General features: G+C 50.8%; 1 protein-coding gene across 2 annotated transcripts in view; it reads right to left on the bottom strand.

Moving 5' to 3' along the window:
• Window positions 1-23,998, bottom strand: part of LOC119403989 (receptor-type tyrosine-protein phosphatase mu) — a 963,694-nt gene that overhangs the window by 218,315 nt on the left and 721,381 nt on the right. For both annotated transcript variants that reach the window (XM_049419317.1, XM_049419318.1), the window contains one exon: window positions 2,773-2,922. In XM_049419317.1, the coding sequence (XP_049275274.1) occupies window positions 2,773-2,922 (150 nt within the window). The remainder of the gene's footprint in view (window positions 1-2,772; window positions 2,923-23,998) is intronic.

Genomic DNA, 23,998 nt, shown 5'->3' with positions numbered 1-23,998 from the left:
GGACAACATAAGTGAGAGCGCTCTGATCTATCTTGTCATTTTGTTTCCTTCCAGCATTCTGCACACTAAACACATGTTTTCTTAATGCAATAACGTCGAAGTCTGGGTCAGTTGGTAGATGACGCTCAGGCAAAAACCAGTCAAAAAGACACCGGACAAGGGGAAGAAGTGACACACACAACGACTGGAGTAGCAACTGTGCTTTATTATCTGAAAGCACCTGCCAGAAGAACCACGGCGCATGCGCTGATGACGTAAAACTATGAAGCCAAAACCCAAAACATGAAAAAAAGCTAAAGCAGAAATTGGCCTACATAACGGCCAAGAATCTACCGCCAGAGTGACAGGAACTCGCATTCCTTCTGTAGTAATGAAATGGACGTAGTGCTGACACAATCATCGCGGTGCATGTTTATATGAACTACTTCGGGTGTTTTTCACCGCAAAAACCCATAAGCCGAATTGCCCGTTGAAGACTATAGTGACAGAGGCAGAGACGTGGCAGAAAGTTGTGGGCCAGTTTCTACAGCGCTATCTGCGATCCTTGATCTTGCAGGATCCTTACAGTGTAGCGGACTCCTCTGGTGTTGTTGAGCTGCTCAGGAAAGGATTCCCAGGCGCCATTGATGCGTTCTCTGTTGACATAGAGGACTCGTTTTATAGCATTCCCCGTGGTGAACTGCTTTTAGCTGTGTGTGAACTGATTGATCCGAATGGTCCTGTTTCCTTTCAAAATGCCTGTGGGTTGTCCGTTGACGCATTCCTTGAACTGTTAACTATGTATATTTCTTTCACGGTTGCGGAATTCAATGGCTCGCAGTTCTTACAGAAAAAAGGAATCTGTATTGGGGCGTGCGTAGCACCGATTCTTTGCCAGATATTTTTATCCATGTTTGACGACCTGCTTCAGGGCTCTCTTCATGATTCACGCGTTTGTCATATCTTTAGATATGTTGATGATTTCTTGATCATTTTAAAGCTATCATCTAATGACACCGTCAAACTGGCGGCTGAACAAGTTCTGAGTTACTTCCAAGGTTGCTCTAACGCCCCGCCCTATCTTTTACTCATGAACTTACGGTTGACAATTCCATTAGGTTTTTGGATCTTTCGCTCACTTTTAGGGATGATGGACATTTGCGCTGGTGCTTTTCTCCCAGAAGCAAGAAATCCTTCTTACCCTACCCGTCCGCGCACTCAAAAATTGTTAAGACAGGGATCGCGAGTAACTGCTTCCGTAAGGCACTGCAGAAGAGTTGCCACCACTGCGTTAAGTCGAGTTTTGACTGTCAGGTTGAGCGCTAGGAAGCAGCGGGTTTTCCCAAGTAGGTCTTTACGGCTGTAGCGGAAACGCTGCTGCAAAAGGTTAAAAGGCCGGCGAATAGATGTCCAGAACCAATTGATTCCCAGCGGAAGAGTGTTGTAGTGATGCCTTACTTACATAAGTTTTCCCACAATGTGAAAAAAGTCGCTTTGAGACAGGGCATAGATGTTGTCTTTTCGGCGCCTTGCAAACTTTCTGCGCTGTGTGCACGTGTTGCTCGCGGAAACACTAGCACTCCGATGTGTTCTATTCGGCATAAAACCAAGTACACTACCTGCGCGAAACATGTTGTGTATGCGATTCTGCTAACACGCGAAAAAGTATACATCGGCCAAACTGGCCGATGTTTGAATGAACGACTGCGCGAGCACCACAATTCGTTGAACACGTCAGACGGGGCTAATCTTCCCCGCCACGGCCTGATCTGTGGTTGTGTGCCGCTGTTTTCCAATGTTAAGATTTTGGGTAGAGGTGGGGGCAAGCAGGAGCGCGAAATCCTTGAAGCCTATTATATAAATACGCACCTCGATGATTGTGTCAGCACTACGTCCATTTCTGTACTACAGAAGGAATGCGAGTTCCTGTCACTCTGGCGGTAGATTCTTGGCCGTTATGTAGGCCAATTTCTGCTTTTGCTTTTTTCATGTTTTGGGTTTTGGCTTCATGGATTTACGTCATCAGCGCATGCGCCGTGGTTCTTCTGGGAGGTGCTTTCAGCTAATAAAGCACAGTTGCTAGTCCAGTCGTTGTGTGTGCCACTTCTTCGCCTTGTCCGGCGTCTTTTTGACTGGTTTTTGCCTCAGTTTCCTTCTTAAGTATGCCTGTAGTGTATCATTACACTTGCATCACAAGGCAGTACTGCGAAGCAAATCAACACCCGCGTGTGTGGGTGGGCCCAGTATTGAGTTATACGAAGCCTGCTTACCAAAACATGCACGCTAGTCGATGTGGATGAAGCAAGAGGAGGTACAGGCACACGATGCAAAACACGAGCGTGTACGGCACGTCCAGGACATACCGTGAACCGCTCTCTGTCCTGGTATTGTCTAGAGCAACTTGTTTCGATAACGAACTCGTCGAAATTTCAACACTGCCTTGTGTACCGTCGCCGTGAGCAGGTCGGCGAGTATTCCCCTAGCTCCGGATTAGGCATTTTTTTTACCACGGTCAGATGATGTTTTGGACCGGCTCGCCAACTGATGCTACATGTTAAATCCTGCTGGTATAGGTGCATCCCCTGATAACCGAAAAGCGCCTTGCCGATATTTTCGGCAAAGGGGATAAGACTAGACTGTCAGTTTCCTTAGTGCGCCGTAAGCAAGACTGATGTACAATTTACAGGTAATATTCTGAAGAGACTGGACTTGCAACCACACCTTTAAAATGTCGACGTTGTCAGAACGCTAGGCTACATATCACACGTGAACGTTACACAGCAGCGGCCGTACCTCGTACTGCAGTTCAAGATCGGTGTTCTTCCCACCGGCTTTGTCCAATTTGAGGCGGTTGAAGTAAGCAGCCAGTTGGTCGGAAGGCTGTCTCGTTGGTTCGCCAAACAGCCGCTCCACAAGCGCCTCATGCACGAATTCGTACTGCTCCTGAAAATTTCGTGAAGCGAATGTTAGCGGTCTGCAAAAAAGGAAATGGTGTACGGACATTTCTGAGAAGTACATCGCCAGAAATCGCTACTCAAAGACAATATGACGGTGACAGACCTTACACCACCATCATCAGCCTCACTACGCTCACTACACGGCGAAGGCTTCTCCCATGTTCCGCCAATGAAACCGGTCCTGTGCTTTCTGCTGCCACATTATATCCGCAAACTTCTTAATCTCATCTGCCCACCTAACTTTCTGTCTTCTCCTCTCGCGTTTGCCTTCTCTTGGAATTGATACAGGTACTCTAATGACCAGCGGTTATCTTGCCCAGCGGTTCACATGCCCGGCTCATGTCCATTTCTTCTTCTTGATTTCGACTAAAATGTCCTTAACACCCATTTGTTCCCTGACCCAGTCTGCTGTCTTCTTGACCCTTAAGGTTACACCCATCATTTTCCTTTTCATCCCTCGCTGCGTCATCCTCGATTTAAACTGAACCCTCTTTGTAAGCCTCCAGGCTTCTGCTCCGTAGGTAAGTACCGGTAAGATGCCGCTGTTACATACTTTCCTTTTGAGGCATAGTGGTAAACTGCCAATCATGATATGAGAATGCTCGCCGAATGTGCTCCACCTCATTCTTAAGTTTTAAATGCGAAGCATTTCTTAGCGGACCTCAGGCACTTTGGGCGTTTCTATCTATCTATCTATCTATCTATCTATCTATCTATCTATCTATCTATCTATCTATCTATCTATCTATCTATCTATCTATCTATCTATCTATCTATCTATCTATCCATCTATCTATCTATCTATCTATCTAGCCGCCTACGTCTGCGCACTCTCCTGGTCGTCTCTATGACTTCTAATATACCAAAATTGGCATAGCAGGGGATCAGTGTATGGTGAACGCGATTCACTGGTCATGACATGAATAACGCAAAATACCTGTCGCGTACGTCATGAAACCCTTTCTCTCAGTCAAGTGTGGCACATACCCGCATAGCAGTGTTTAAGTTATGCAGGTATGTGCCACTGGTGATACAAAATCTCAACCAACACAGTAAACGCGAACGCACACATACACGCAAGGAAAGTGATAATAGTAATAATTGTTGGGGCTTTAATTAGATGCGAAGTATCTTCGTGGTGGGAATCGTTGCGCATTCAATCGGACGAACACAGGAAGGAAGGACAGAGTAAACGGAAAGAGCGCAAACTATCAACTGGCTTTATTCATTTGACGGAGCTCAATCCGGTGGTGGTGGTGTGCGGCGTGACCATCCTTACTGCGCATGCGCATACCCTCTCCACACACCTCCTCTCCACTCACCCTCTCCACTTTTCCTCTCCCATACGCCTCTCTCCTCCCCCTTTCCACTCATCCTCTGAAACGCGGGCTAGACATGCCGAAATTCTCTCCTGCGCAACGCCGCGGTGAGCTCGAGCGCATGCGCGTCCCCTCCGCTTCTCCTCTCCTACGCTGCCCCCCTCTCGCCCGCCTGTCGACCGCGTTCCCCGCTCGCCCTGTGAGTATTAATGGCCAGGCTAGATGGAAGATACGATGCGCGTAGCGTCCCTCTTCGCATTCCACGACGCGAGGTCGGTGCATGCCCAACAAACGCCAACGGAACGCGATCGTGCAAGTGCTCCGGCTTCGCATCGTCTCATGGTCCCCTTTAGCGGGAGATGGTGTAATTTTTTGACTGTCTGGTATTCTTTATTATGCACCGAGATCGCGCGGTACACACGCATCTAGCATATTGAATTTATTGCAATGCGATTGCCGCGGCCTGGATCGAACCCGTGACCTTCGGGTCAGCAGCCGAGCACCGTAACCGCTACACCACCGTGGCGGACACAAGGAAAGTGAGGACGCTGAAGACAGAACAACCCTTGAAGACGCTCAACTACAATGCACTCGTTCACGTGGTCCACAACGTGGACCACGTCGATTACGCAAGAACCGGGGTCAATGCTTCTTACACTAAATCTGCCGAGAGAACCAGGCCTTTCATCATTACCGGTGGTTTCAACATTCATTTATCAAAACCCAGCAACGCCTGTTTCTTACACTGCATGAAAGACAGCTTGGATGTGAACAGCTAGGCATCACAAGGCCTTGTTGCTAGGTCCAGGACAGGAGGCATCATAGATCATTTCTTCGTAAGAGGCATCCACGATTTCCACCAGCTGTGTTATACCTCGCACTTCACTACACTTAGACCCCTCCTAGCCGCGATCACGAACGGATCCGATTAACAAGTCCGGTCCAGCTGCTGGTGCTCACTGGTCACGGTGATAAGGACCTTGTTCAAGAACTGTCAAAACCCCTTCTACACATACACAGGGGTTCGTGAAACGTGCGTGCGTTCCCATCATAAGAGACAAGTATAAGCATAACAACTGTACCGCAACTGTAACAACTGCAACTGTGACTGTACTGTACGTGCAGTGCGCCTGCGTGTGCCACTCGGCTGTGTGTATATCCAGGGGAACACTAGTAACCATATTTGTAGCGCAAAAAAACCAGACGTAGACACAAGTAAGGAACACATACACAGGACGGGCGCTAGACATCAACTGATTTATTACGACTGATCTCTAGCGCCCGTCCTGTGTATGTGTTCCTTACTTGTGTCTACGTCTGGTTTTTTGCGCTACAAATATGGTTACTAGTGATTCAAACCAACTAGCCCGCATCACCGCCTTGAATCCAGGGGAACTTTGCTTAATGAAGCTTAGTTGCGAGTAACGCCTGTCCTGTGCATTTGCGTTTCTTCTTTGTGTTGTTCGGATTCGCTCCATCCAGTATTGAAGAATATAATCACTACATATCAGCTTACCGCGTCTGGTGATGGTAACACCCATGTTGCTTTTGGCATCGATACGGAACTGTATACAACTGGTCATATAAAACATATGCGACTCTTCAGCATATGAGTGTGTTTATACCACTTCCGCATTTCTCTAACGTCATACCGCAACGTTTCGCTCAGCATGAAAAATTATGCCACAGTCACCATCCCGCGCATGCTTCGCATAACATCAATTCCCACGGTAGATGGGATCTGCCAATTTTTTTAGTTACTTGAGTGTCATGGTTCGGCTCCTCGGTTACTACTTGTCCTAACTAGACGTATTCCTTTACAACTTCCAGTGCCTCGTTACCTATTGCAAAGCGCTGTTCTCTTCCGAGATTGTTGCACATTCCTTTTGTCTTCTGCGTAATAAGTTTCAGACCTACCACTCTACTTTCCTTGTCCAATTCACTAATCATGAGTTGCAATTTGTCCCCTGCGTTACTCATCGATTCGATGTCACCAGCGAATCACAGGTTACTAAGGCACTCTCCATTAACTGCTATCCCTAACTCTTCCCAGTCTAGGGTCCTGCAAACCTCTTCTAATCACGGGGTGAATAGAATTGGGGAGATCGTGTCTCCCTGCCATGCACGCTTCCTTATCAGGATTTTGTCGCTTTCGTTATGGAGGACTGTGGTGGTTGTGGAGCCGCTGTAGATTTCTTCCAGTATGTTTATGTTGTCACGTTCAAGACAAAGGCGACGTTCACAAGGCAGCGATACAAAGCCCCAAGTTCTAAACGGGGTCGGCACAGCACAGCCAAAAACAAAGGCACTGGCACTAGAGTTACTGCGTCTTCGTCTGGCTCTTTCTCGCTGACATATTAAGCGCGTGACATTGCCCCTCCTTCCGAAGGAGCATCGCCTCGATGCTAAACGAAGCGTTTACGGTAAACAAACCAAAACGTAATGTCCTCAGTGTCACAATGTGTGGTGTGGTTTTAACCGCACCACGTGCACAATATCGGGTCGTGGCTTTTGGCGTCGTGATGGCTGGCTTCCGTCCGGAAAGACGTCGTAGTTGACGTCGCTCGTCGCAGCACTTTGTAAGGGCCGAAGTACCAACTGAGAAGCTTTTCAGAAAGTCCTTTGCGGCGCACGGGGGTCCATACTAACACCTGGTCACCCGGTTGGTAATCGACTTGTCTGTGGCGGAGGTCCTAGCGCTGTGTGTCGACGCCCTGTTGTTTCTTGATGTTCACGCCGGACAGTTGGCGTGCTGGAAGCCGCTTAGCGGAGGTGGTGTCACCGACGACGGGATGGTGCGTCTCAAAGCATCGGCGTAACTCACACGTCGAGGTGGTTCACTTGAAGGTGTGAACGCCTGAACTGGTTCAGGAACCTGAACAGGTGCCTCGAGACGATGCGCGCCGAGCGCATGCTGCACTTCGTCACGTACGATGCTGGCGATGCAGTTAGTGGTAGGCTGCTGCTACGCGTGGTGCAGCTGTTGCAGTTCGTCGCGGACAGCCGAACGTATAAGCTGCCGAAGCGTTTCCACGTCATTCGGGAATGATCCTAGGCCAGTAGTATAGGTAGCATTCACTTGCCGATCATACTGGTTCCGCTGCTGCAGCGCCTTCTCCATGGCGACGGCTTCAGTGAGGATCTCCGCAACCGTCTGAGGCAGGCTACGAATGACTCCACCAAAGAGATGCTCCTTCTCACCTCGCATCAAGTGTCGCAGATTCTTGTCTTCCGTCATGTTTGCATTGGTTCGGTTGAACAGATGGACCATATCCTCCACGCACATAGCCGCATCTTCATTAGGCATCTGAATGCGGGACTGGAGAGCTGGATTAACTGTCGAGGAGCCTGCGACAGAACTCGTGCCATGATGTTAGGAGGCCCTTGCGGTTCTGGAACCATGTACGAGCACCGTCCAGAAGGCTGAAGTAGACATTCCTGAGTTTCGCGTCTTCGTCCCACGCGTTGAAATCCGCTACGTGCTCGAGCTCTGCCAGCCAGTCTTCCGCGTCTTCAAAAAGACCACCACGGAAGAGACTCGGCACGCGCGGTTTTTGCAGCGTGTAATAAGCGGGTGCACCTGCAGCTGCAGCGGCAGGGGTGGCAGCAGGGGTGAGAGCAGTAGTATCATCCATACCTCTCGACGTTGAAGTTGTAAAGCGGGGCAGAATCTCGAGGGCCAGACCCCGAATTCTCCGGCTAGCACGGTGCACTGGCGTAAGCTCCGGTTTCTCGCTCGCTTTCCTGCTACTGGAAGGGGTCTGTTGCATAGGTGAGATTATCCAGCACCTCCACCAATAAAATGTCACGTTCAAGACAAAGGCGACGTTCACAAGGCGGCAATACAAGACCCGAAGTCCCGAACGGGGTCGGCACAGCACAGCCAAAATCAAAGGCACTGGCGCGAGAGTTACTGCGTCTTATTCTGCCTCTTTCTCGCTGGCATGTCAAGCGCATGGCATTATATGCTTTGTCAACGTCCTGATTACGCAGTGTCTGCATGACTGCCAATATCTCGACCGAATGAAATGCCTTCTCGCAATTTATGAGGTCTATATATAGAGATTGGTTATATTCCGCGCATTTCTCTGTCATCTGATTGATAATGTGAATATGGTCCAGGATACGAAATTTCCCACGAAATCCTGCTTGGTCCTTCAGTGAATTGAATTCTAAGGTGTTCTTAATCAACTTCGGTATTATTTCCGTAAACAGCTGGCAGACAACGGACACGAAGCTGATCGGCCTGTAATCGTTCAAGTCCTTGACGTCTTCGTTCTTATGGATCAAAATGATGTTAGCATTCATCCAAGATTCTGGTACCCTCAACATCAAGAGACACTTCGTGCACGGGTGGCTAGTTCTTGTAACACAATCTGTTCACCGTCTTTCAGCAGATGTGACGTTACCTGATCCTCACCAGCGGCTTTACCTCTTTGCATATCCTCCAAGGCCTTTGTGGCGACACAGTGCGCACAAACCGGCGCAGCCTGCGCCTCATCACTATCTAGGCCGGCGTGACACGGCTGCATGCTACACCAGGCCTCAGATAAGGGACAGCGCCAGCGCAGCATCACCGGAGGTTTACGTCACCGACGGTGGCTATAATCACGAAGCAGCGGTTCCTTGTCGACAGCGGTTCCGGCATTTGCTGCTACCCGCGATCCCATCTTCAAGGTCCTCGTCCGCCTACGTCTTTCGAGATCAGCGCGGCAAACCGCTCCACAATCAAGACGTACGGCTCGCTCCGCCTGCACATCCAGCTCAGAAACTTAACAGGGCTTGTTGCTGAGCTAGTTGGTTGACAACTTGAGGAAAAACTGTAACGACGCAAAGAAGACGGGGACGAAGCGTGTCTGTCTGTTCGTGTCTTCGCTTCGTCCCCGTCTTCTTTGCGTCGTTACAGTTTTTCCTCAGAAACTTACGCCGTGACCTTTGCTGGAATTTTGTCATCGCCGACGTCGCCGAGCCAATAATCGGCTCAGACTTTCTGGCCCACTACAACCTCCTTCCGGACTGCCGCAACGACCTCCTCATCGACGCGACAACGGGACAATAAAGAAATTACACCATCTCCCGCTAAAGGGGACCATGAGGCGACGCGAAGCCGGAGCACTTGCACGATCGCGTTCCGTTGGCGTTCGTTGGGCGTGCTACCGACCTCGCGTCGTAGAACGCGAAGGGGGACGCTACGCGCGTCGTATCTTCCAGCTAGCCCGGCCGTTAATTCTCACAGGGCGAGCGGGGAACGCGGTCGACAGGCGGGCGAGAGGGGGGCAGCGTAGGAGAGGAGAGAGAAGGGGAGGGGACGCGCATGCGCTCGAGCTCATCGCGGCGTTGCGCAGGAGAGAATTTCGGCATGTCTAGCCCGCGTTTCAGAGGTAGAGTGGAAAGGGGGAGGGGAGAGGGGAAGAGCAGAGGGGAAGGGGAGAGGGAAAGTGGAGAGGAAAAGGGGAGAGGGTATGCGCATGCGCAGTAAGGGTGGTCACGCCGCACACCACTACCACCACCACCACCGGATTGAGCTCCGCCTTAAGATACTTCGCATCTAAAAGGCCAGGGAACGACCGCCCAACAGCCAAACATCAAGGTACTCAGTGTTGACAATCACTCGCCGCACCACGCCATCCTCGCCGAATTTCCCGGATTGACGCGCCCCAGCGGACTGCCACGCAAAGTGCAGCACACCACCATGCACTACATCCGGACCCCTTCAGGCCCCCCGGTTTTCTGCCGCGCCCGTCGCCTTGCCCATGACCGCATGCCAAAGCAGAGTTCGCGGCCATGCTCCGCGAAGGAATCGCCCGCCGCTCTGACTGTCCATGGGTCTCGCCACTCCTCCTTGATCCGAAGAAGACCGAAGCCTGGCGGCCCTGTGGGGACTACCGTGCCCTCAACGCGCGCACCATCCCGGACAGGTACCCCGTCCACCACATACAGGACTTCGCCCATCGCATTCAAGGCTGCCACGTGCTCTCCGTGCTAGACTTGGTGAAGGCCTACACACAGATACCCTTCAATCCGGATGACGTCCCGAAAACGGCAATGATCACTCCCTTTGGCTTGTTCGAGTTTCCCTTCATGAGCTTCGGCCTGAGGAACGCTGGACAAACCTTTCAGCGCTTCATCGACGAAGTCGTCCGCGGCCTCGACTTCTGCTTCGTTTACTTTGACGACATACTGGTATTTTCCCGCGACGGCGAAGAGCACCACAGGCACCTTCGTCTGCTGTTCCAACGCCTTGATGACCACGGTCTACTCGTCAATGTCCAAAAAAGCAAGCTAGGCGCTTCCGTCGTCCGCTTCCTCGGCCACGAAGTTTCATCTGAGGGAACTCGGCCCTTGCCCCAACGCATCTCGGACTTGCAAAATTACCCTCAACCCGCCATCGCTAAAGACCTTCGCCGTTTCCTCGGTATGCTGAACTTCTACAGGCGCTTCTTGCCACACGCAGCCGACTACCAGGCTCCACTCCATAACGCTTTGGCCGGCTTACGAGTAAACCAACCCGTCACGTGGACACCGACGCTAGCAAAAAAATGCCAGGCCTGCGCTGAAACCGCAGCACAGTCACAGCGAAAGCTGGAAGAGCGGCGTTTCTACAGCCCGTTGTAAGCTCTCTTGGCGCTACAATACAAGTACACTAGAAAGGTACCCACTACGCCATAAATCACAATTTTTGTGAAGTTGGGAAGCACCTACTAAGCCATTATTCGTCATTCTGCGGAGAAGCGAGACACCAGCTACACGTCTGTAAGGCATTATGTGAACTTTGTTGGGGCGACGACTGATGACGATGCAGAATTATGGCTCAGTCCTTTGTAATGGGTTGGAAGCTTTAAACGGCCCACCAGTTATGTAATTTCCATTGGGTGACGCCCGGTCGCTATTTCCCTCTCCCGTCATGCTGTATAACATACGTTGACGTGGGAAAGAGACGGGGGGTGTCGAAGAACTTTACTCAGACCCCGAGGAAATGGAACATGCGCTTATGGGCTTCCTTGGCAACCAATACAAGTGCACTTGCGAGGAATTCACTACGCTATAAATAATTGTAATTTTACTGAGTCCCCGAGGAAATAGATCATGCGCTTATGGGCTTACTTGGCAACCAGTACAAGTGCACTTGCGAGGAACCCACTACGCTATAAATCATTGTAATTTAACTGCGACCCCGAGGAAATGGATCATGCGCTTATGGGCTCCCTTGGCAACCAATACAAGTGCACTTGCGAGGAACCCACTACGCTCTAAATCATTGTAATTTAACTGAGACCCCGAGGAAATGGATCATGCGCTTATGGGCTTCCTTGGCAACCAATACAAGTGCACTCGCGAGGAACCCACTACGCTATAAATAATTGTAATTTTACTGAGACCCCGAGGAAATGGATCATGCGCTTATGGGCTGCCTTGGCAACCAATACAAGTGCACTTGCGAGCATGTCAGCAACGCCCCACGCTCACGCGATCTGCTTGCCTTTTGTGCAGACACTCACCCTGACGTGCCTGCTAACTTTCTTCCTTGGGCCGCCCTGCGTAGCCGATGAAAATCCGATGTTCGCGTGCCACCAACCGCTGCATCATTCGACTACAGCGGCCTTCGTTGAACCAGATCCTGGCTCCGAAAACGAGTGGCATGATGTTCTTCGCAAGCGCACCCCTGCCTTCGTCATCGCCCAGCTACCGCGTGCCCTTTCCTTCTACGGATGCTTCACCGCTACTTGGACCCCACTGACATCACAGCAGCAGTATATAAGGCCTGACAAAACGTCACCCACTTCCAGTGGGCTTGGCAGCATGTCAGCAACGCCCCACGCTCACGCGATCTGCTTGCCTTTTGTGCAGGTAAACTGTTACTATTCTCTCTTTACCCGCCGTACCCGATACATGGCGTTAATCGTGCTGCCAAGCCCACGGTGTTGCATTGCCATGATTTGTGATTGTACTCATGTTATTCTTAAGCTTTTACTTCTAGCAGGCGATATTGAGCAAAACCCTGGCCCTAACACTCGATCCACTACATCACAGCCATCCGAGGACATAATGTCAGTGCTAAGCGCAATTCAGGAAGGACAGACAATGCTTTTAAACGAAATGAAATCAATCCGCTTAAAATTATCTGAAAATGACACAGCTCTTGACGACATAAAGAAGAGACTAGGGGAAATCGAGGGAGTTTGTTCTTCGATCGTTTCAGTCAAGAAGGAAATCAATGAAGTTCGAGGCATGGCAGAGCAGAGCGCTAAGCTATTTACCAATCTGGCCACAAGACTGGACGACTCCGAAGACAGGGCTAGACGCTCAAATCTAGTGTTTTTTGGGCTGAAGGACAATGATCATGAAACGTGGGAGCAATCAGAAAAGTCAATAATGGATTTCTGCAGCTCGAACCTCGAAATTTCTCTACAGCCAAGAGACATCGAGCGCGCCCACAGGTTAGGCCGCTTTCGACCAAATAACAATAGACCCATAATTGTCCGGTTTTCACACTTCAAAGATAAGGAAAGCGTACTATCAAGAAGCACGCGACTCAAGGGCACCAACTATAAGATTACAGCAGATTTCTCGCCAGCTACTCGCCTTGCCCGTAAAAAGCTTGTGGAGTTCGGTAGAGCTTAACGTAAGCCTTTTAAGTTGCGTTATGACAAACTTATACTTGACAACATTACTTACCATTTTGATTCAACTGATCAGAAAGTCGTCAAACAGACGCGGTAGCAATCAAATGACTCTTCTCAGCGAGAGTTTTCGCGCACAGCCCTGTCTCTAATATATACTAACATAAGAAGTATTTTGCCAAAACACGATTCACTCTCCCACATAATAGACACCACGGATTGTAATTTAGTAGTTCTCACCGAAACTTAGCTAAATTCATCCATTTCCGAAACTGAGTTACAGCGCTGTTTTCCTGATTTCGTTATTTTTCGCCGCGACCGAGAAAACAAACGTGGCGGTGGCGTCTTGATTGCCGCTCATAACAGCGTCCAATGCTCCATAGTTGATGTGCCCACTGCCTTAGAAATGCTTTTTGTACTTTGCCAGGTGTCTAATCCACCTGTTTTAATCGGAGTGTGCTACCGCCCGCCTGATGCCGATTCGTCTTTCACAAATCATTTCCATGATGCTATTCATTCCGTCACAACTGCATTTCCGAACGCTCCAGTTATCTTATTTGGCGATTTCAACTTCCCCGGAATAACATGGTCCGATATAGCACTAACTGCATCAAAGCACAACGCTGAAAGTGACTTCTTAAACTGTTGTCTAACATTTGGGCTATCGCAACTTATCTCTAAGCCGACACGTCAAGCAGAACACTCATCCAACATATTAGACCTGTTGCTGACGTCTCACCCAGACAATTTTAGTACAGTGTCACATTTATCTGCCATCAGTGATCACTGCGTTCTTCACACATCCTTTCAATGCTATCTACCTAATCCCCAAAAAATTAAGCGAAGAATAACATTATACGATAGGGGCAACTACGCGGCTATCAATGATGAACTAGCAGCTTTCTCTGAATCCTTTCTAACCGATTTTTTCTTGCGCCCTGTAGAAACAAACTGGCACCTATTTAAAACCAAACTGCAGCACCTGATAAAAACTTACATTCCCACTGTCACCTTAACCATACGATCAACATCCCCATGGTTCGACACCTCACTAAAACGCCTTAAAAATAAAAAGAAACGCCAGTTCCGATCCGCTAAGATTTCAGACACTGAGAGCGCATGGGAGAAATACAAGACAACCGAAAAGCTTTTTGATTCCCTCGCAGCTAAAGCCAAACGTTCTTTCTACTCTTCTACCTTGCTTGACAAAATCCTTGACAAAATATGCTTCGACAAAATCCTAAACAATTCTGGAAAACAATTAACCCGTCATCCACTGCCCCCTCATCAAACATAACACTACGAGACGAACATAATGTTTTAATCCCTGAGCACTATGCCGCGCATGTAATAAATGAAACCTTCTGTTCTGTATTCACCATAGAACCTGACGATGACCTTCCCAGTGCCCTTTCCTTACGCCACCCGGTTATGTCCAAAATCACATTTCATGCCAGCGGTATTGCAAAAATAATCGACTCATTAAAGCTGTCTTCATCAATGGGTATAGATGGAATTAACACCAAGATACTGAAGAACACTATAGTCGTAACAAGTGTGATTTTGTGCAACATTTTCCAGCAGTCACTCTCATCTGGAGTGGTGCCACAAGACTGGAAGGTAGGCAAGGTCATTCCCATCCCAAAGAAAGGTAACTCGCATTCACCCAAAAACTATCGTCCCATTTCGCTCACAAGTGTATGCTCTAAAATAATGGAACACGTAATCTATTCCCACATAATGAACTTCCTCGTACCTCTTCATTTTTTTAATAAAAACCAACATGGCTTTCAGAAAGGTGTCTCTTGTGACACACAACTAGCTCTGTTTACTAACGATGTTAGCGCTAGCGTTGATGTAAATATACCGGTAGACGCACTTTTTTTGGATTTCGAGAAAGCATTTGACAAAGTTCCTCATAAACGCTTGTTTTTAAAACTTTCCACTCTTAATCTTGACCCGTTAGTTTTTAATTGGATTTGTGACTTTTTAACTAACCGCCAGTAGTTCGTTTACGCCAATAATCTCTCTTCTTCTCTACGTCCTGTTATGTCAGGCGTGCCTCAGGGCACGGTTCTAGGTCCACTGCTTTTCCTAATATATATAAACGACTTACCAAATAACCTTTCTTCTAGCATCAGACTTTTCGCAGATGATTGTGTCATTTATCGCCCGATTAACAACGCATCAGATGTCCATGAACTGCAATCCGACCTTCATAAAATCGAAATATGGTGTAAGAAATGGTTAATGTCCCTAAACACAAACAAAACATCACTAGTCTCTTTTCATCGCCGACAGCACTACCCAGCTCCAAGATACCTTATTAACAACACGGAAATTTCATCTGCAACTTCATACAAGTATTTAGGTGTTCATTTGTCTTCTGACTTAACATGGTCTCTTCACATAACGCACGTCACTAACGAAGCTAACCGCGCTCTTGGCTGTCTACGTCGAAACCTTCATCTAGCTCCTACCCCTGTGAAACTACTCGCATATCAGACACTAATCAGACCCAAACTTGAATACGCATGCGCTGTTTGGGACCCTCACCAAACTAACAACATTAAAACACTTGAAACTGTGCAAAACCGGGCAGCAAGATTCATCTTTTCAGATTATTCATACCAGTCAAGCGTAACCGAACTTAAATCTCGCGCTAACCTCGCTATCCTTTCATTACGCCGCCGTATCGCTCGTCTTTGCCTGTTTTTCAAGTTTTATCATGCATCACCTCGTACTCCCGCCATCAAGCCAACCCATCGTCATTCAGACCGCATCAACCACGGCAAAGCTGTGTACCCGCCAGCTGCTCACACCACTGCGCACCTTTCATCCTTTTTTGCCAAGACAGCACAAGATTGGAATGGCCTGCCTCCTGACGTTGTGCACCACTCCAGTGTCATCACCTTCAAAGCAGCAATTGAGCAACTACTCACTTAATCCATTGTAAAAGCCCACCCCTCATGTAAAACCCCTTCACTGGGGCCTTTGAGGTATTGTAAATAAATAAATAAATAACCCACTACGCTCTAAATCATTGTAATTTAACTGAGACCCCGAGGAAATGGATCATGCGCTCATGGGCTTCCTTGGCAACCAATACAAGTGCACTCGCGAGGAACCTACTACGCTATAACTCATTGTAATTTTCGAGAAGTAGGGCAGCAGGCACTGTGCCATTTTTCGTCATTCTACGGAGAGCCGTGGTACCTGCTAAACGCATGTAAGGCATTATGCGCACGCTGTGCCTGATGACGACGAAGAATTATGGCAGAGCCCTTTGTAATGGGTTGGAAGCATTCAACAACCTACTCTTTGCGCAATTCGCATTGTGTGACGCCTGGTTATAGAATTCGCGTTGTGCGAAGCTTGGTGCTGATTTTACTCTTCTACCACGCTACATTACATATGCTAATGTGGTTGCTTCCCGACATGAAGCCTGTAGAGGACCTTTTTGCAAAGCAGTTTCAAGCACCGGCATGGCTCAGAGGTTGAATACTGGGCTCCCACGCAGAGGGCCCAGGTGCGAACCCCGTTGCATCCTGGAATTTTTTTCTTATTTCGTTTTTTTTTCTTATTTCGAGCGATACTGGTTGCGGACACCGGCGGCGGCGGCGGCGGCGCCAAAAACGGCCGGTGAAATGATCTCATAACAGCTTTCGCTGTAAAACTTTCGAAGATTGCAAAGCCGCCCTCTGCACCGCCACGCTTCTCACCCATCCCGTGCCAAACGCTCCCTTGGGACTCTTCACGGACGCATTTAGCTTCGCCATCGGTGCCGCCCTCATGCAACACGTGGACAACACCTGCCATCCCTTGGCGTTCTTCTCCAAGAAACTCGAAGCTCGGAAAACGACCCCTTCAACCGCCAGTTCCACTGACGAAACCACGACCACCGCCCCGACAAGTTTGCCAGCCTATTACAGAGAACTTCTGGCGATATACGCAGCAGTGCAACACTTTCGCCATATTCTCAAAGGACAGAACTGCACCATCTATACCGACAACAAGCCTCTTACCTTCGCCTTCTCTCAACGTCGCGAGAAACTCCCGCCTGTACAGCAGAACCAACTCTCGTTCATTGCACAGTTCACCACCGACATCCAACATGTCAGCGGGAGAGACAACGTGGTCGCCGACGCGCTTTCACGTGTAGCAGCCATCAGTTCTGCGCACATAACAGTGGACGTCCTCGCCGAGGCTCAGACTACGGACGCCAAAATGCAGGAACTTCTCAAGGGCAGGTCCTCACTACAGCTGCAACAAGTCCCCATTCCAGGGTCGACTACCACAATCTGTCGCGACATGTCGACTGGGCGAAGCAGGCCCTATGTGACCCTGTACCATCGCCGTGGGCTTTTCAACCAGCTCCACAACCTCAGCCATCTCGGCATACGCGCCTCGACACGCCTCGTGGCTGACCGCTATGTCTGGCCCTCCATGCAGCGGGATTGTCGCACCAGGGCGCGCTCCGGCATTCAATGCCAACGCGCCAAAGTCACCAGGCACGTCACGTCACCACTCGGAACATTCCCTCAGCCCTCCGGTCGGTTTGAGCACGTCCACCTCGACATCATAGGACCCTTTCCCCATGCTGGACCCTATCGCTACTGCCTCATCGCCATCGATCGGTACACTCGATGGTCCGAGGCATGCCCCTCGAAGGAATCGCCGCGGAAGACGTCGCCTCGGCCTTCTTCACCAGCTGGATTGCTCGTTTCGGCGCCCCCCGCCGCGTAACCACCGACCAAGGACGACAGCTCGAGTCGCACTTTTTCAGGCTCCTTGGGCTGACCATCGGTTTCGAACGCTTGAGGACCACCAGTTACCATCCCTGTTACAACGGAATGATCGAGCGTTTCCACCGACAGTTCTAAGCAGCCATTATGTACCACCCGGACTCAACCTGGCTCGAGGCCATCCCAGCCGTCATCCTCGGTCTTCGCGCCACCTTCAAGCCGGACATCCACGCTACACTAGCAGAGCTCGTCTACGGGGAACCACTCCGTCTCCCAGGTGAATTCCTCGCTGCACTGCCACCCAGCGCTACGACGTCAGATCCCACCGACTTCGTCGCCCGACTCCGACGCACCATGGCTGCCTTACGCCCGTCACCTGCAGCCCACCACTGCAAGCCTACACCTTTCGTGTTCAAGGAGCTAGCTTCGTGCACGCACGCTTTCCTCCGCGACGACACTGTCCGCAGGCCTTTCCAGCCACCCTACAGCGGACCCTACCTGATCGTCCATCGCGACAACAAGAACTTCACTCTGCACCCGAACGGAAACAACGTCCGCGTCTCGATTGACCGGCTCAAGCCAGCATACATCGCTTCGAACGAACCGGACAGCGCCACTCCAACCACTGGCATCTATCCACAGCCACCGACGTCGCAGCCCGCTCCGGTCACCACACGCTCTGGACGTCTGGTACGCCTCCCAGATTTCTACAGACCCTGAGGGCTCTGCACTCCGCGGGGGGGGGGGGTGATGTGGCGACACAGTGCGCACAAACCGGCGCAGCATCCGCCTCATCACTATCTAGGCCGGCGTGACACGGCTGCAAGCTACACCACGCCTCAGATAAGCGACAGCGCCACCGCAGCGTCACAGGAGGCTAACGTCACCGACGGTGGCTATAAAACCAAGCTGCCAAGCTTGGAAGACATCATTCCTTCGCTACCCGACTGAGCGCAGTGTCGGTATGCTCGCCCCGCTGCTGCTACTTCGCTAACAAACAGTTGTTACGTTTTATGTTGGGACGCGTCCTTCCATCGACACGGCATCCCACACCTTCTTTACTTCCCTTATCCTTGCTGGTGGCACGTCCGATTACACTGGGCTACTATTACTTCTTACATTATCGTCCTAATTGTCCCGGCTACTCTACAAATCCCTGTACAAGTCAGCTCCTTTAACTACCCTATTGACAGTGACTTTGCCTTCCTTGTCCCTTAGCGTATACATCTGGCTTTTGCCTGTGTCCAGTTTTCTCCTCAGCGCTTTGAGTCTTCGTCCGTTCTTTAAAGGGACACTAAAGAGCAAAACGATTTTTATAGAATTAGTAAAGCAGTCTTTCACGATACGAAAAACAGCATGCTTGCTGCGAGAAGACGCTTAATAAGCGAGAAAAGGCGCAAAAAGAAAATACACGTGGCGACGCCACCTTGGAATTCCCGCACCATTTGCCGTGACGTCACATATTTTTGAGGGCGCCTGCTTGGGCCTACGTAGTTTCTACACTTACACTTCTACTTCTACTAACGTTTCCTACTGGAACATGCCAATGGCTGCTAATGGGGAATGAGAGACAGAAGAATTCGGCTTTTAGTTAACGCGCACGCTGCGAATTTTTTATTGTTCAACAACGCACAGGAAAAATCTCCCACCGGCACCACCTTGGAGGTCAAACCGTAAGACTGGTTACGCACTACGACTACTACGACTACTACGAGGGACGAACGGGTGCCGCCTTAAGCAGCTTCGCCCCTAGAATGAAACTTTGAACTTGCTTTTCTCCTCTAATAATAAACCTATGGTGCTGAAATAAACTACAAAAGAGTTTTCCGAGCACACTTTATCAATCTATACCAATTCATTGTTTCTCTTTAGTGTCCCTTTAAAGTATAATACCTTCTTATGTCGGCTACCGTACGCCCATTGAATAACTTGGAAAGCTCCGTGAGTTCTATTTTCTCTGCTGTCTTTGAAAGTGTTATGCTTTGACGTTTCTTAACGAGGTTTTTCGTTTCCTCATCGAGCTTGCCAGTGTCCTGTCTAATGACTGCATCTCCGACTTCCAGATTATCATTCATTACGTGAACGCTAAGGCTGCTTTCTTCGTTTATAGCCGAGGATTTGTTCTGAAGCTGGACGCTGAATTCCTGTACTTTCCCTTTCAGAGCTAGCTCATCAATTCACTTCTCGCGTATCAGTTTATGCCGTTCGTTCGTCAAGTCTATGCGAATTCGAGACCTTGCCAATCTACGGTCACTGTAGTTGCATTATCGTGCTGTTTTTTTTTATGTGGTACATGATTCCGAATTCCCTGCGCGCGAAATGGCGCGCTGAAATGATTGGCGCATTTTCAAGTGAAGCTTGCAGTGCCTTGCAAGCGTCATTGGCGTTGTAGGTGCGACCGCAAAAAAAAAAGAAAAAAAAAAGATAAAGAAAACACCCGCGAGCGTACGGCAATAAGGGCGTACACAAATGTGGCTCTAGAAGGTGCGCCGGTCACACGTGTATTTGTGTTTTTCAATAATTGGTGCTCTCTCGATCGGGCGCTTGTCGGCGGTTTATGATACGGCCAACGGATGTCTACGTTATCGAGGTGACTTGTCATTTCACGTTGCCACATTTCCTAGTTGCCCTGATATGAACGCTTTGCCTTTGTTGTTGCCTCTAACAACCGAAACGCTGCGATGCAAAACACATGGATAGCGGTCCTTTTCTCGGCATGGAGCAAGGGAACTGTTAAGTGGAAGCAACGCGATAGAAAGAAATAAGGAAAAGTAGTAGGTCAGGCACGCACCGGCCAAGCTTCCTTGAATTCTTCCCCTTAGCGGTGCACGAGTCCGTTTAGTGCGCTTTTAACTGCGCAAACCGAGCTAACAGCGTACAGCCGAAAAGCGCAAGATGATGATAGGTTCAACGGCTAGTCCTGACATTTTGTCCTATCTGAGTTTTATCTGACTTCTTTTCTCAAACGTTTTGCACATAAAGAACGCATTTTTCCTTTTAGTAGACAGCAGCAGTGCGGGCTCGCCGCCAAGACCCTGCGATGAGAGCTCGCGAGGCCTCAGAGAGACGTCAGCGTTGTGCGGACCCCGAGATACAAGCCCGCGAAGCCGAAGCAGTGCGAAAGCGGCGGCAAGAGAACGTCGAAGAGGTAAGTGCGCGGGATGCAGCGGCCAAGCGCCGAAAGCGGTCGCTGCCTGAAGTTGGTGGCGCCGAAGCGCGAAATGCTCGAGCACACGTTCGGTCACAGCTGCGAGGTCTGCGACCGCTTGTGGTTCGACAACAACCTGACCACAATAGCTACTATAAAAGTGCGTGACGTCTTTATATGACAGTTGTAGGGTTTTGTGGCTGCATCTAGCCCTGAACCCTTTAGAGATGAGGCCAAGACCCAAAGAGATACATGTTTACTGGTCCAAGCCTTGGCCGCAACTGCCCGCTGCCAGCGGCTGCCGCGTGACACGAGCGCACATGCGATCGCCGTTGCCTTCTGTGCGCTCACAGACGCTGAGCGCCCCCATACTGCCCCCTCCCCTCGGAAAAAGGTGAGCGAGAAGTACGCGGGCAACTCCACAAGGGTAGCCCGCGCACGTGTCCTGGCTATCCTTGGCCACGGCGGACTGCGCGTGGCACACACGACCACATGCTGGCGTTGTCCGCCCACAGCTCTCTGTGGGACATCATGGGCTGCCGGACGCCGGAACTTCTGACGCACGCAGAGGAGGCAACTCTGCCGCCGCACGAAGACGGAGGCGATCCGGACACGCTCAGGATGACCACGGTCGTCAGTATAACCACGGTCGAGAGCATGAGGAAACGCCGATGCTCCTGGTGCAGCACCGGTCCCCGCGAGTCACAAGCCGCTCTCATTGTCGTATGTCATTGCCGTTGTAGCCCTCCAAACCATTCACGTGCGGGTGACGGCCACTCCTCCAAGTAGGAGTCATTGAACGCAGGGGACCTCGGCAGCCACGGAGGCGTGACGTTCCCAACGAAGCTCTGACTGCATATGCCTCCGGCGCTCACGTCTCCCTCGCAGATGTTGCGCTGCAGGTCAGACACGTTCGTGCAGTTGCTCACGTGGGCGACAGGTTCCTCCTCGAACGGAGCCATCTGTCCTGCCACCCCCTCCAGGGATTCCTGCAGCTGCGTCATCTCATTCAGCCTGGATTGTTTATCCGCTTGCTGCTCTCTCGCCTTAAGCTCCTCCATCAGCCGCTTGTTCTCGATCTCAGCCGAGGCCAGCACCTGGTTCAGCTTTGCAAGCTCTTCCTGCACGGTCTCTAGCTTAGCCTCACTCCTCTTCAGACCGTGCTTGAGGATTATCTCAGTGTCCGACGCCAGATTGAGCTGCTTCTCGAGCTCGGAGACCTTTGCCAACAAACTCCTCTGGCCCTCCTGGAGCCCCTGGATCTGCTCCTGGTTCTTCTTGCACTTTGCCTCCTTCTGGTTCAGTTTCACAATTAATGTCTGCGCTTGACTGGCCTCTCGGTGGCGGTCCTGTTGGGCCTGGGCGAGCTGCGCACAGAGAACAGCCGCTTGCATCCGTAGCTGGTCCAGCCGGGAGTCCTGGAGTGCGCCTTGCCGCTGGAGCTCTTCTTTATGGCTACGCCGCATGTTTGCCAATTGAGTGTCCCGCTCCAGCAATTGCTCCTCGAACTTGGCACACTGCTGCTGCTGATCCTTGATGCGCTGCTGAGCATCTGCAAGCAGCCTCTCCATGCGACTGTACTCCAGCGAGTCCTCGGCCACGTTCCGGTCCATGTTGAAGATCTGACCTTCAAGGGTCTGGATTTTGTCACTCCAAGATGTCTTGGCCTCGAAGAAATGCTGCCGCGACTCGTCCAGCTGGTGTTCGAGCTGTTTCTCCAGAGTACGGACCTTGTCCTTCAGGCCAGAAATGTGGCTGTTCTTTTCATTAATCACGGTGGTGGCCTTGGCTTTGTAGACGTCGTGCTCCTGCTTGAGACCATCATGTGCATGTCATGTTTGCCAACTCACATTCCAACTGGCTGATGCGGGTAGCATGCTGCGATGTGTCCTGCTTGAGACGATCTACCTCAGATTCAAGGGCACCCTTGTCCCTCTCAAGGTCACGAGTGCGGACCACCTCGGTGCCGGACTCCGATTCGTCTGGTGTAGGTCTCGTGTCCCCGTGCTTCCGGTTCCTCCTCTTATTTCTCGTCTTCTTCCTTTTCTTCACGGCCGCCGCATCGTCGTCATCCCGGGACTTTCTGACCTCAACTTCAAGGTCGTCGCAGTCACCGGCCGTGTCCCCAGCAGTCGCGTCGTCCAACGCCGTGGTTGCCTCACCGTTTCTGGTGTCTGCACTGTCGTTGGCGGACGATGCGTCGCCACCGCGTCGCTGGTCGTCCCGCGGTGCCGGCTCGCCGCACGAGCCCGCACGAGCCTCGACGCCGACCTCGTCAGCGGACGCATCGTCGCCGCCTTCGTCGTCAGCCCCAGGTGCCACCTCGCCGCACGAGCGCGCCACAGCCTCCATGGCCTGCGCGGGCAGCGGGACGCCGAGGTAAGCACCAAGGTGCTCGAGGGCGATGATGGCCCGCCGCTGCTGGTCGGAGGTCATTCACCCCGAAACCAGAGGCGCATGAGGGTCTCGACCGGCTGAAGTAAGTGGACGACGTCGTAGACTCCGTGGGCGGCCATGTCCAGGAACGCCCGTTTCAGCGCCCATAGCTCCGCGAAGGCGATATCGCCGTGCAGGGGGCCGAAATCAGGAGCTCGTCGGATCCGGCGTACGTCGATCGGGCAGAACATGTCGGGGCGGGGTCCTACCCGTTGGGCGCCAGATGTATGGTTTTGCGGCTGCATCTAGCCCTGAACCCTTTAGAGATGAGGCCAAGACCCAAAGAGATACATCTTTACTGGTCCAAGCCTTGGCTGCAACTGCCCACTTCAAGCGGCTGCCGCGTGACACGAGCGCACATGCGATCGTCATTGCCGTCTGTGCGCTCACAGCCGCTGAGCGCCCCCATACAGTAGCGGAATTGCAGGGAGCATTCACTGTTTACGCCATTATCGCCGAGCCAGCCCCTGAATTATCATTCACTTCGTGAATATTGCGTGATTTTTTTCAGGAGAGTTATATCGGTGGCGAGTCGGGAGTAACGGGCAATCTTTCCTTTTTCAAGCGTAAGCAAAGAAAGGCTTCAGAATTTGCCCTTTAGGGGGGGGGGGCGGCAATGGTTAGTAACTTTCTTTGTTTCTCTACACAGAGTGATGAAATTTAGAACACAAGCTGCAAATCATATTAAAAAGAAAAGACGAAGTTTTGACGATATTATCTTCATCATTTCTTGTTTTGTAAGAATTTACAAGTTTCTTGCTGGTGGAAAGCCTGGCACAGTGATGATGCATGC

Source organism: Rhipicephalus sanguineus, chromosome 9, assembly GCF_013339695.2.
Source record: "Rhipicephalus sanguineus isolate Rsan-2018 chromosome 9, BIME_Rsan_1.4, whole genome shotgun sequence".
Classification (NCBI taxonomy): domain Eukaryota; kingdom Metazoa; phylum Arthropoda; class Arachnida; order Ixodida; family Ixodidae; genus Rhipicephalus; species Rhipicephalus sanguineus.
Note: the sequence above shows the minus strand (reverse complement) of the source record. Positions and strands in the feature narration are given on the sequence as shown.